Source organism: Falco punctatus (assembly GCF_963210335.1).
Source record: "Falco punctatus genome assembly, chromosome: 9".
NCBI classification, from domain to species: Eukaryota; Metazoa; Chordata; class Aves; order Falconiformes; family Falconidae; genus Falco; species Falco punctatus.
In genome coordinates this window covers 36012216-36026823 of record NC_137589.1, presented here as the reverse complement: position 1 = coordinate 36026823, position 14608 = coordinate 36012216, and the positions used below count along the sequence as shown (strand labels likewise).

The following is a 14608-nucleotide window of genomic DNA, read 5'->3' as shown; positions in this document are numbered from 1 at the left end:
GCTCCTTTGACTTCAGTACGATTACTCCCACAGTATATGAGTAAGTACATATAGATGTGTAAGATATTTCCTAAGCAACAGGCAAGAAGCTACCAAAAAAAAAGAAAAATTATCTGTGAGGTTAACAACTTTTAAATGTAAAGCATGTAATCCTGTAGACATCTACACACATGAATAATATTACATATTGGGGTACTTTAATTATATGCATTAGTATTTCTTGGTTTCCTTATACCTATTATTGGTGGTTCCTTGACCACATTAAAAAACAGATAAACCAAAGTATTCCTTTTGCTCCTTTGGTTGTTGTTCCAGAACACACCATATTCTATGTGTATTAATACTGCTAAACTAAACATGTTGCATCCCGTATGCAATATTACACACACCAAAAGCCATTATTGCCTTTTCTAAATGAAATACTTTAAAAATGCAAGCAGCATTACAACATAAACTAAGAAAGCTCTAGCCGAAATTCACATATTGTCTATGTTATTAGTACTATCAACATAACTGAACTTTCTTGTTCTTATTAGGGTTACCATAGAAATGAGCTTATAGCTATTACAAGAATTGTTACTGTTATTAAGAAGTAGTCTATTTCAGTTTCATTTGTGCATTTTTAAGAATCTTTGAATATTCAAGAGAATAAAACTACCTGGATATTGAAATTAAGGCTAGAAAGGTGGGGGTTTGTTTAAAAAAACCGTAAGCTTATTTAATAAAATTAAGCAATAAGTTGTGTGGCACCCACACACTGTATAAAGCCAGCATTCTCTATAATTCAATGTTTTATGCTTCTGTATGCTATTCTCTCAGGCAGGCAAATGGTTCACAACTGCCTGTATATTGAAATGCTATACATTAATATGAAAATTCCAATATATAAATGATATTAACCTTTAAAGCTAGGCAAGCACTTTACACATATCACAGAATCACAGAGTGGCTGGGGTTGGAAGGCACCTCTGGAGCTCATCTACTCCAGCTAGAGCAGGCTCACCTTGAGCAGGTTGCACAGAGTCGTGTCCAGGCGGGTTTTGAATGTCTCCAGAGAAGGAGACCCCGCAGCCTCTCTGGGCAGCCTGTGCCAGTGCTCCGTCACCCTCCAGGTAAAGCTGTTCCTCATATTCAACAGGAACTTCTTGTGCTGCAGTCTGTGCCCGTTGTCCTGTCACTGGGCACCACTGAAAGGAGCCTGGCCCCGTCCTCTTGGCACTCGCCCTTGAGATGTTTGTAGGCATTGATGAGCTCCCCTCAGCCTTCTCTTCTCCAGGCTATGCAGCCCCAGCTCTCTCAGCCTTTCCTCATATGGGCGGGCGATGCTCCAGTCCCCTCACCATCTTGGTACCCTCCGCTGGCCCCTCCCCAGCAGTTCCCCGCCTCTCCCGAACTGGGGAGCCCAGTATGGACCCAGCACTCCAGGGGCGGCCTCAGCAGGGCAGAGCAGAGGGGGAGGATCACCTCCCTCCACCTGCTGGCCATGTTCTTCCTCATGCCCCCCAGGGTCCCACTGGCCTCCTTGGCCACAGGGCCACTGCTGGCTCACGGGCAACTTGCTGCCCCCAGAACCCCCAGTCCCGTCCCCGCAGAGCTGCCCCCCAGCAGGCCAGCCCCAGCCTGTGCTGGTGCCAGGGGCTGTCCCTCCCCAGGGGCAGGACCCTACACGGGCCTTTGTGGAACTTCATCAGGTTCCTCTCTGCCCAGCTCTCCAGCCTGCCCAGGTCTTGCTGGATGGCAGCACAGCCTCCTGGTGTATCAGCCCCTCCTTCCAATTTTGTATCACCAGCAGACTTGCTAAGGGTGCCTCTGTCCCTTCATCCAGGTCATTAACGAATACGATGAACAGGACTGGACCCAGTGCTGACCCCTGGGGAACCCCACTGGCTAGAGGCCTCGACCATGCTTTCAAACTTTTTTTCATCAATGTACAGTCATGCGTTACTTCCTCGTTGCTCCAGACTTATAGTGGCTTACATGAGGAAATGAGATTCTAAGTCATCTTTTGTAAGATCTGTAAGCTCTTTCTAGTGTGTAATTATAATAAAACGTTAAAAAAAAAAAAAAAAGATTTTCATAAGACAAGATGTAAAACTGCATTTTAACTGACTGATCCAATATACACAAATGTATATTTCAGACTAGATATAAGGAAGAAGTTTTTTTATGATGAGAGTGGCAGAACACTCACTGGCACAGGTTGCCCAGAGAGTGGCAGATGCCCTGTCCATGGACACAATCAGGGTCAGGCTGGACCAAGCTCTGAGCAACCTGATCTGGTTGAAGATGTCCCTGCTCATTGCAGGGGGGGTGGACTAGATGACTTTTAAAGGCCCCTTCCACCCCAAACCATTCTATGATTCGGTATAATGACACACGGCACACCGGCACATGAATGCATTCTGTGTGCATCTGTGTGTGGGGAGAAGAGTACGCCTGTGTGCACATCAATGATCACAGGCTTTTGGATTAAAGGTAACAATTCTTTAAAACATCCAGCTGAATGAATAGTACAAAGGGTATCTGAGTAGCAACTGCTTTACCTTATGGAGGATGAATACTTTGCTAAAACCCCTCAACTAGAAACTGTGTGTTTTCTAATCTGATCTGTATGAGTTTGTTAGTGACCTCAGTGTAATCTTGTCAGCAACAAAAAAGTTCAACACACTATTAACATGAAATCATTTGGATGCAAATTTTATCTGCATGTGGTGCCTTTCAATCAGAAGTTCATGAGACAAAACTGTCGAGGCAGTAGAAAACTGGCAGGTAACCCATCAAACTTCTCAGTAAAATGATCTATGAACAGATTCTCTTGTACGTATACTCAACTGAAGATTGAATGAATTCTTTAGATATGAAACATGCAGAGACAACAAATAATATTCTCTTCAGTTTTCTTATTTAGTAAATCTAGGTGATATATCTTTTTTTGTATAAAGAAGGAAAACTGAGCCAGATTGAAACTTCCTGGATGGGCTTTTGGGTGAATTCTGGGTATAAAATGCAAGAGGCCTAACAAATCTTTTGGGAGAAAATGACAGCTCTCAGTTTTTCATCCAGTGAACTAACAAGCAAAACTTCACCAAGAATGGTACTGGTAGAAAGATTTGTGAGTCTTTGGAGGAAAAAGAAGGATGAGAGATTAAAACCTAGAGAACATATCTGATCTTTTTGTGTAGTGTAAGACTCTTCTAAAAATGCTTTGCTGCTCCTCAACTTTGTAATACCAGGAACTCCTTTAACTTATTTGACAAACAAATATATCTTGCCTTTTGTGTACTCCTACATGAATTTCTATGCTTACCTGTAAATGTGATCCTGCTCTGTAAGTAGGAATTTATGGTTTGGTACCCATGAGAACATTCCCAATTCCTTATGGTTTGTTTCTTAAGAAAGGTAGTGCCATAAGAATAATGCTTCAGAAATCATCTCATCGTATTCTGTATTATTCCTTTCAAGAATCAAACTCTCTCTGACAAGCAATATTTCGCTATCTTACTTTAGCCTTTCATAAAATTCTTTTTTTTTTTTTATATGTCACAGATCCATGGGAGGGATGGGTGGGGGAAGGTGTCAAGGAAGGGATGCCAGGTAGGAGGTTGCTCATGTTCCCCTGCTCAAAGTTTCATTGATCTTTTTGGAACTATGAAATAAAAGAATGATACCTCCTATTTTCTTTCAATGAAGAAGGTGAATAATTTTTATGGTATAATTTGAGAGAGAGTCTATCTGCCGGGTTTTGCCCTTTTAAAAGGCAGGAAAGAAGAAGAGAAGCTCAGCCAGGAGTTAAAGTATAAATAGAGATGTTCAAAAAGCCTTAGATAAAGTATGTCTTAAGAGGCAGCAATGTGAGTAGGAAAAAGATGAGAACCAAAATTTTGTTATGAGTAAAAATAATTACAAAAACTCAAGGACTTGGCTTAGGGAAGATGATTTCAACTAATTAAATTGAAAGACCAATAGGCAAGGGGAAAGGGAAGTGAAATTCAGTGTTGAAAAACATTAGTTAAAGTTTTTTGGAAGGTACAGTTTATTTATTTTCATATATATTTATAATAGTTCTTACATATACATATAATAAAGTCTAAGTTCAAATGAACTGCTCAGTGAGATTTGGGCAGTGCTCTGAGCAGCACAAAGCAAATATTTGCTCAATGAGTAACAAATTAGGAAAGAAACTGGAGGGAAAAATTCTGAATTTATGGGAAAATTGAGACAATCTCAAAAACTGAGATTCAATCTGGAATCAATAATGACCCAATTTAGCCAAGCACTAAAGTCAGAAGGCTAAAAAGGAGAAAGTTTGGAAGTTTCAGCTACACGTAGAAGTCTACAAAAACTTCAAAAAATTATTTGCTTACCTCAACAGCCTGATAAAATTCATTACTAAAAGATCACAAGAACTGGATAGTTAAGTTTCTCCTCCTCTAGGGGAAAACAGACTGGAATGAACAATAAATGGATGCATAGCTATTAATAGCATGCTTTTTCAAGTTTGTGTTCTTCTTATATTTCAGTTATCTCTGTAGTTTGTGTCCATATTGAAGGTAACATCTAAAGACTCAAACATTCCTGTCTTTCCAGAATGATGAAAGAGATGGAAAGTTCATCTGCTAAACGGGCAGCCTTTAAAAGTAGGTACTTCAGAATTCTTTTCAACAATTGCCTTCTACTTGTATGCTATTCATACAATTTATTTGTAAAACATCATTCCAAAACCTTACAAAATATACTACCTATAAACCCAAGTTATCTGATCTAGACAAAATGAAAATATTACATGGAATGTTATCAAAAACTTGTATTTGACATGAACTGCTGCTTATGTGCAATAGCAGATTGAAAATAAAGGAGATTTGCTTAAACATTTACAATTCATAATGCTACCAACTCCAGGTACTGTTTCACACCTCATTTTAATTAGGAAGAAATACATACTCATGTAATTTCCAAATTAAACAAGGAACATTTCTGAATGATAGACAACTGTGTTTCTCTAGTTAAGTTCAAGGAAAACCAAGGATCAGAACTGAAGCATGGCCCTGAGAGTTTTAATCCAGTTGCCAAGTATTTCTTTCTATTTTGCTCCTCCAAAGAAGCTGATTTATATTTATGTTGTATTTATCAGTCATCTTACATGAACTTTCGTACAGTCTTAGAAATACTTTTGATGAGATTAGGAAAATAAAACTTGGAAAACTTCTTGCATCAGAACGTGTTCATTACAGAATAATACCTACACACTACACTAAAAATACTACATCCAGCAGAGTAACCATGGAAAACAGACCAGACCCCATTGATCCATAAACTTGTATGTTCATATATGTTCTTAAACATGTCAAAAAAACAACCTTATCACCATGAAAAATGAAATCAAGGAGTTGCTACATTCCATCACAGTACAATTTTGCACAGAACTATTAGTGAGTTAAGTACTGAGAGATTCAAACGGAGTATTACTGAACTGAATAGAATACTGTAATTTAAAATAACTTTTATCTGTATTTTGTAAGTAATAACAAATATATTAACACTTACTGTTAGAAGAAGAATATGCTTAACAATACTCACCTGAATAAAAAAAATACCTAAATGAAATAACTACAATAATATACATTTTTCTTTGTACCACCAGTTCAAAGCTAAACCTGGGAATTAGTACATTATCATTTCAGTGAAGGAAAATTGTAAGTGCTAGTTACCTGGCACTTTTAAAGAATATATAAATTCACTGTAGGTCTACAGTAGGAAAAAAAAAACCCAAAAGTTATTTAAACATTTATAGTGCCAGTATACTAAGAAAAATTATTTACTTAGAGAAAGTATTGGTTTATTTTTTTTAAAAATCTAGATTACAGTACCATTAAGGAAGTGCTGTTTCCAAAAATTATCAAGATTAGAGGCTTCGGGGGGGGGGGGGGGGGGGGTGGTGGTGGTGGTGGGAATAATAAATCACTGACTAAAATTTATACATCTTACTCATTAGAACAAAATGAAATACGCCAACTATCAGTATACATCACCTGAATTATGCTATACACATGTAGCAGTATACGTAACCTAAATTTAATCTCATCTAAGTTTAATAATTTATTAAATAGGTAAGAACAAATATTTGGGCCAAATTTTCCAACACAGCTATAACGATTTAGACAACTACAGAATAAGGTGACTGTACTTATATTTGTTGAAGAGCTTCAATTGTGCCACGGTTTTAATGTCAGAACTACTGATATTAACAGAGAGATAATTTTGCTTAGAATAAAAAAAATATCAGAAATATAAAAAAGAATAAAAAAAGGAAAAAGTATAAGCTCTTTGCAGAGTGTTGTCTCCTACTCTATGTTCCAATGACTGCTGATAACAACACAGCCTAAGTCACAGCATCAAATAGCTTCCTAGAAAGTCTGAGATACTATACTATGATTCTCTGTGTTTACCCAACTTACCAATGTTTTTGCACTACTATTTTGAAACTATTGAGAGTACTGGGATGCATTAAACAGCATAACCAGCCAGTGAAAAGATGTGGTTATGCCTCTGTATTTAGCACTGCTGCAGCCTCACCTTAAGTATCGTGTGCAGCTTTATGCCCCATGATTTCAAAAGGATGTTGAGGTACTTGAATGTGTCCAGAGAAGGGCAATAAAACTGGTGAAAGGGCTGGAAGGAATGTCCTGCGAGAAGTAGCTAAGGACTTTGAGTTTGTCTACTTTGGAGAAAAGGAGCCTGAGGGGTGACCTCATTGCTCTGTACAGCTTCCTCAGGAGGGAAGTGGAGACAGACGTGCTGATCTCTTCTCCCTGGTACCCAGTGATAGGACACCTGGGAATGGTTCAAAGTTGCGTCAGGGGAGGTTCAGACCTGACACTAGGAAGCACTAATAACATGCTTTAGCTTTTGGTCAGCCTTGAAGTGGTCAGGCTAGACGATCCTTTTAGGTCCCTCCTAACTGAAGTATTCTGTTCTATTCTAAATATTCTACCATAAAGGAAATTTGCTTTCTGCAACTTAATGCTGCAATTTCTTTAATTTTTGACAGGAGGAAGAAACAAAGTTTTCTTCAGCATAAAAAGTCCAGGGTAAAAACAAAAAATAATAAATGTTTAGAGGGATGTTTAAATTGTGTATGCAGGAGAAAGTGGAGGTGCAATTGTTCATGAAAGCTCTCAATTAATACCAAAAGATAAAGCTATTACAATAATCTTAAAGTTTTTGATACCTCTCTCCGTCGAGAAGCCCAACAGGTTTGTTTGATTTTCCAAACGACAGCGGCCACCAGCAGTAAGGATAAGAAACAACTGCAATTATAAAAGAAAAAAAAAACATCATTGTAACATAATGGTCTGAAAAAGCTTATGTTTTTAGGGTATCGAAGGTAACAATAATACATGTAAGTGTGGGGAAAAAATTCCACAAAAATAGAGCAAAACTAAACTTTACCAGTATGACAAACAACAGTCAACCATCCAAGTTCAGAGTCAAAAGACAATGCACACCTCTGATGCTGTGGTGGTCTCCATAAAATGCTATTACTGTCTCCATTACCATAGGATAAGCACCGTTACAACCATCCAAATACCCGCAACAGTCTCAGCAAATATGCACTGCATGTCCCACATTTAGCAGACGGAAAAAAAGGGTGAACTATAGCAAAAAATGATACCAATTTACACTTCTCTCAGTTTGTGAATTCTGAATAATTTCTTGGGATGCAGGAATGATAAGTATGCAGGGAGTATAATTAGTTTGAGGAACCATGTTTCACATTACAATAGGTCTGTTTTATCAAATTGAGCATTTCTAAGGCGAATTGCCCAGGGAAAACATCCCAAAGAACATTACCACGTTACAATCCCAAAGGCACAACAGAAGAACTAAAAATATCAAAATTATTAAACTTCTGCAGTCCACAATCAGCATATGCCTTCTCACTTGCTTCAATATTCTTTTACCTGTAACATTTAGTCTTTAAAGGATTTTTGTAGATCATTGAACTCTCAACCTCTTTTAGTGGATTTCTGGATACTTGACAAAAGGCTTCTAAAGTTAACACCTAATGTAAGCAGTCAGAAGATCTTTTCATTTGTTAGACAGTTTTTTGTAAAAGTATCTGGAATTTCTAGCTGTGTGAAGACCTTTCAGACATGTTAGCACATCTGCTGTACATGATGTTCTCAATGAATACTCCTGTAACTCCTGAATTATACCAGCTATCCATATTTTCTTTTTATACTAACAAGCTTCAAAATGTATTCTTTAACTAATATGGGAAATGCAAAGAATTCACTGAAGTAGTATAGTTCAGAGAAGTACTGTGCATAAATACAAAATATAATCATTATCCATGCAGTAACACCAACGTTTCCCTATACCATGCTGTAAACAGAACTGAAAATATGACCTAGAAGATACATCTCCAGAAGTAACAGCTCATGGGATTCAGTATTTAACCATAATATAGAGACATTAGAAACTGTTTATGGCAACTATAGTTTAATATCGCTATCAAGGTAATAGAATTAAAGCACCAAATTTGTTCCTTGGTCTGCAAGCAACAGAACCAGTTGTACCACTGAATATTTGATAACAAAAAGTACCATTGCCCTGAGCATGTTTAAAAGTCAGTCTCCATAACACAACTTTCTTTCATGGTTAAAGTAATACAAATCAATATGGCTTTTTATCAGCATTTTATTCACTTAAAACACTTTTCACTGTGAGCTTTCAAAATCCTTTTTTATCAATTTCTTCTTTCAACACCCTTGAGAAAGCCTGCCAGAGTGAGGCCAAGTTTGAAAGGGAAACAGATAAAGTGGTTTGGGCATAGAATGCTCAATTAAAATTATCCGCTTAGGGTTTTTTTACTTAAGAGACTTAATTCTGTCTGTTCAGCTCCAAGAAGGCTAATTGTTCTGAAAAGTGAAAAATGGTTAAAGGATCTGTTTCTAGATACAAAGTTTGACTTTCCTCTTAACAGCCACTGTCAATTACCAGCATTTTTTTAGCAGTCTTTTAATGCTCTTTGGGACTTAGGGATTTTTATGCAAAGGAAGATAATATTCTCCCTCTCTGCTTTTTTAATATTGTGTTGAGCTTTTATTGGTTCCTGGCATATTTTAAATATTGTGTTGAGCTTTTATTGGTTCCTGGCACAGAGCATTTAAAAAACAAAGGGACTTGGAATTTTGATTGGTTCAGATCGATGGATCAGAACAGTTCAGCATATCTAAGAACCATTCTGCCAATAGAAAATTGTTGAAAGAGTCAATGATCTGCAATAAAAGGATGTGAGAGAGCAAATGCTGGTTCGAGAACCTTGGGGAATTCAGAAGAGGAATCTCAACCTTATGCTTTCATGAATCTCAGCATAAATCATCTTTCTACATGTGTAGGAAAGGAACTAATGAGCAAGAACATTTTAATTGATACACCATTTTATTAACAGTATTTCTTACCAGAAGAGTTTCTCTTAAGAGTTTTTTTACAACAAAATATCTAAGTGGCACAAAGAATGTTATGACAGAAACTGATCATCAGAGAAAGTTCACCATTTTGTTTAATGCATTGCTTCAGTTGATGCACCGATTTAACTTTTTAAAATTCATCTTTAGCTGTCTCCCTCTCTTCAGTTGCCTTTGAAAGCAAGTAGAAGTTGACTGTGAATTTATATTTGGTGTCTAGGGAAAAGCAGAACAAAAAAATCCCACTGACCACCAGAATAAATTGAGTTTTTACAGCAGCGTCTTTTAAGATTTTTAAACCAACAGTTGCTTACAAATACTATTTCCCAGAAGTGTTTTCCCTACTGTATACTGCACTGCCTAGCTGCAACTGCAACAGATGCTGAGGGGTAACATCAGGGTACTGACACATTGCTATAAATTAGCATGCTGTGCATGAAGTAAGGGTAAGCCATCTCATTTACTCTTCTTCTCCTGTACAGTCCTTTCAAAAAAACTAAATTAGGGACACATCAGCAGCTCTGCTTAAAGTTATGAACTCAAAGCTCCTGGAATTTGAAAAAGATTCATATTTTCAAGGGAGCTGGTCACAAGGAACTGAGAAAGTCTTGCACTCTAAGGCTGCTTCCTTATGACCAGAAACTGAATCTCTTTCCTTAGAAAATTCTGTCTTTCATATTTATTAACTTGTTGAACAATCCTCTTTAGCTAGTGAAAGAAAAAAACCTTGAGATTTCTGGCTGAGAAACTTCAGACAAATTGCTTCTGTGCTCTGTACATTAATGGAACTAGGTCACACATTGAACTTTCCTGTCTTCAGTCAGAACATCACTTAGTTTATGTGCAAAGTCAAAATCAGAAATGAGTGTTTCAAAGACACACTTATAAAATCATATAAATCATTGGAAATTACAGCATTGATAATGTGAAATGTTTACTTAACACTTTTGTATCATCTTTTCTTGGCAAGTAAACATGAAAAATTTTACTTTCTTTGCTGTTTTGTTTAATATAAATAATCAGAAGGAAAAAAGATATCAAAATTCATGTTAACGAAGAGAAGACTCACAGAGAAAATAGATTTTGTCAAACTAACCTGGTTCCAGGCTGTGGTAAGATAATAGCCTTGGTTTATTTAGGGCAATAAAAATTAAAGCTGACTGCAAAGGATCTCACAATATTGAGTGACTTGGCAGTAAAACAAGAAAATGAAATTGCCAATGAACTGAAAGCAATGTGCACAAGGAAAAAAACAAACCACCAACCTCTCTAGCTACAAATACATGATGATAGCTTCTAAATTAGCAATTACCACTCAAGAAAACGGTCTTGAAGTCATTGCAAATAGTTCTTTGAACATATCAACTGAATGTTTAGTGGCAGTCAAAACAGCAAAGAGGATGTTAGGAGAGATTAGAAAAGGAATAAAGAACAAAACAGAAGCATTGGGATGCCAGTGCATAAATCTATAGTATGTCTGTATCTCAAAGCACTCATCACCTATCTCAAAAACACTAAGTTGAACTTAAAGGTTATAAAGGATTAGAGTCATCTTGGCTAGGGGAATGGAATCGAAGTAGAAATAAGCTCTCTTCAGTTTTGAAATAATAAGAAATTTGAGACATGATAAAGGTATTAACATCATCGGCAAATGGTATAACAGCAGGACAAGTACAGATGGACGCTCTCCAGTCTCTCAGTATACTTCTTAGCTCCTTCTTGTGACAGATGTAAGAAATGAAAGCATAACCACAAATAGCATAGCAAAACAGAGATCAGTGCAGGGCAAAAGTAGTGAATTAGAAATTGGCCAAATGACAGCTAAAATCCAACTTTTCAGAATGGGACCAACACCAGAAAAGAAAATGTCTAGATGGGTTTGCAAGGTTCCTAGAGTATCAGATGTAGTCAGTTTTGACAAGATTCATATATAATAGCTGAAAGGTCCATGCATGATATAAAGACCGACAAAAAAAGATGGTTAATGGTAACAAGAATTCATACAGCTTGCCAATTGGTCAATTGTACCTTTTCCATCAATATTTATGTGTTTATTTATAAGTGCAATCACGACTAAGTTGTATTTATGAGGACAAGTAAACCAGGCCTCATTGACAGAGCAAAGGATATATATTCCTCTTGGAATGAAGCAATTTCAAAAATAATCTAGAGAACAGTGTGAATGACCAGCTCAGTAAGAATTGTTGCTGGGATGCTGAAACAAAAATGGTTAAAACAATCTTAAATACTGAGGTGCACAGTGGTAAGCAGCACTTGGTAAGTTAATTTATTAATTTACTACAAATTATTTGCCAAAACAGATACTATCAGTCTTGTTCCTGAAATTCTAATAATTGCATGTTTTTAAAGGAGCTGGAAACTTGGAAAGAACAGAGAGAAGAATCACAAACAATATCCAAAGGTTGGAGAAAATTTTTTATTGACAATGATTTAACAAGCTCAATCATTTCATTTTTCAAAAAGATCAAGTGGAGACTTCCCTACAGTGTGTACAAGCTTCCATGGGGAAAAAATACCAAGGCTCAGTCATCTAGAACAGAAATGCATGGTAGGAAACAATGGCTGGAAGCAGACACATTTGAACTAAACTCAGACATTATGATTTATTTTACTGTATCATAAAATAATGTTACATAGACTAAAAAAAGGAGATTTGACTATGCTGAAAAGGACCAGATAATCTAAGATACAAAAATGGAAGGAGCATAAACAGGGAGTACCAAAAATAAGTGTGCTTACACAGACTCATCAACATGGTCATAGATTTAGGTCCACCATTTCTGACTCTGTAGCTGAGGCTCTGAATGACATCCAAATAAACAGACAGATGCCTTTGCAATGCAGATGGCTTATGAAATGCTGACCCAGAGTGAATGACCTTCTGTACTTATGAATGTAAACCTTCCCAACAAGACAATTATCATGCTAAGACACATTTGAAACCACGGCACCCAAGTGTTTTCAGGATTTTGTAGTCTCCAGAACAAAGAAATGATCTGCCAGAAGATAACGGCATAGTTTTGCACAGTTGTTCTTCAAACCCTGTGGAAGAGACTAGGAGGAAACACTTAAAAAGTATGCTTGAAAACAAGCAATTCATCACCAGTGGTGTGTATTACAGGCTAATTGAAGGTTATCGTCTTAGTATTAAGTAGGAGACAACTAACAATTAGTGAATGGATGAATTGAAGAGGAAGCCTTGAACATAAGTAGTTTATGTCCAACGCAGCAGAGGAAACTGGCCAAGGAAGGGCTGCAAGAGAACAGGGCGTAGCAGTAAGGTTCTACACTAGACAGACGATCTACCCAGAAGGGCTTTGGGTAGTATCAAAGAGAAGTAGAGAAAAGGAAAACTGCAAGGAATAATTATAACCCGTGTAACTTTTTGCAATTTACAGATAAATTTTTAACTTTCAGAGGTCATATTTAGATATATTTAGTGCAATTCACAGCCCTGGCTGAGGATTGAGAGGTAGCCACTGTTAGAAAACCACAACAGCTACTCTTAATGGAGACCCCAAAAGCTCAGTCTATGACATCAGAAGTGTTATGGAGAAACTGGTCAGATTAATGTTTACTGATGGGTGCTTAAGCATAAAAATATCGAATATACCTCTGACAAGATAATTTTACTCTTTTTAAAAGGACTTGTGAAAAAGAATTTCATCTTTCTAAATGAAGAACAGTCTGTTATCTTAAACATGCACAATATTAAGCAGAACTTTTGTTTTACTTTATAAAGTGAGAAACTGAGAAACTACTTTCTTCGTGTGTGCTTAGGAGGCAGACTGAAAAGCAGCCGTTAAAGGGAATTGGTGGATGTGCAGCTGCTTGGTATGCGCAAATTAAAAGGAAAGCTGTAGATTAGCTTTAAAGAAACTCAAATTACAGGGATAAACGCAGGGGGAAATTTGTGAAATGCAACAGTCAGTATGGTTGGACTATATGAATCAATTACACATTTGTGCCTTAAGCTCTACGACTGCATTACAAACACACTATAGAATTCCTTTTTATTAAATACATATTAATGCCTGTAAGTTATATATTATAACAAAAGAGTACCTGTGTTAAAATGAAACAATTTACTTATTTTTACAGTGATGGAAAAAGAACTGTTTCATGAATTACATATAAATATTTTAAGGATCAATATTGTAAATGGAAGGTAAACAGAACAAAACAAAATGTTCCATCCTTTGCTATTTCTTTTCTCATTCTTTTATTATTTAACATGCAAAGAGAAATCAAAATGTCTGAAAATGTATGTAAATATTCAGGCATGAATAATTGCTGTTTCTATTATTTTACTTGAGCCACTAATTTGCATAATAATTCAGTAAAGATTCCCATATTGGTTGAAAGTAAACACTTTACCTTAAATCTAGTATGCTTTTAATTCTATTAAAATTAATAATTGTGTGGGATTCTATTTCAAGGACCCATCACATTTACTCATCTTACAAGAGGGGACAAAGTCCAGCAGCACCACACAGCTGAGCATGGGGCAGACCCCTCAGGCTACCCCGGTTAAGCCCACCTTGGGAGCAGCACACCTCTTTGTCAAGACCATTCCACCAACTCACAAGAACGCCAGCCGTCTGCTAGCCAGATTACAGCACCACACGGACACAGTCATACTGTCACCATGCCCAACCACACGTGGCAGACATCCTTAAACCCCTAGGGGAATGCCTGCACTGCTGGTTTAGCGTGGATCTGGAGCAGGCTTCTGAACGAATCCCCTGATTTTCACCACTGTTGTGCTTTAGATCATACCGTGGAGAAATTTTGGAGCTCATGATGCAGAAGCTGACCTGGAAGACGTGCAATGCACACTCCAGATGCAAAGGGGCTGTCAGTCTGCAGAACTAAACTAAAGCTGGTCCAAAGTGAAAAGCTGACAAGGTGCCTGTAGTGTGGATGTCAGGTCCTCGGCACCATTTTGCTCAACAGACGATCTGTTTGTCCACACTGCTTACTAATAGAGACAGAAACACCCAAAGATTACTTTCGTAAAGTTATTTAGATGCGTAGCAGTCTCACTGACTGCCCACACGTGTATACTGACAGATATTCTAAAAGCTTTTCCCGAGTAATTTTTTGAAAATAAGAGC

General features: G+C 37.2%; 1 protein-coding gene across 6 annotated transcripts in view; it reads right to left on the bottom strand.

Moving 5' to 3' along the window:
• The window catches only part of ATRNL1 (attractin like 1), a 570901-nt gene that overhangs the window by 269839 nt on the left and 286454 nt on the right, over positions 1-14608 (bottom strand). For 5 of the 6 annotated variants that reach the window (XR_013930596.1, XR_013930597.1, XM_080403249.1 and 2 more), the window contains exon 26: positions 7229-7307. Coding sequence is in view for 4 of the 6 variants with exons in the window: in XM_080403249.1 (XP_080259375.1) it covers positions 7229-7307 (79 nt within the window). In the remaining 2 variants the exon portion in view is untranslated. Of the gene's footprint in view, positions 1-1322; positions 4446-7228; positions 7308-14608 lie in introns of those variants that run through there. The other variant, XM_080403252.1, reaches the window with a different exon arrangement.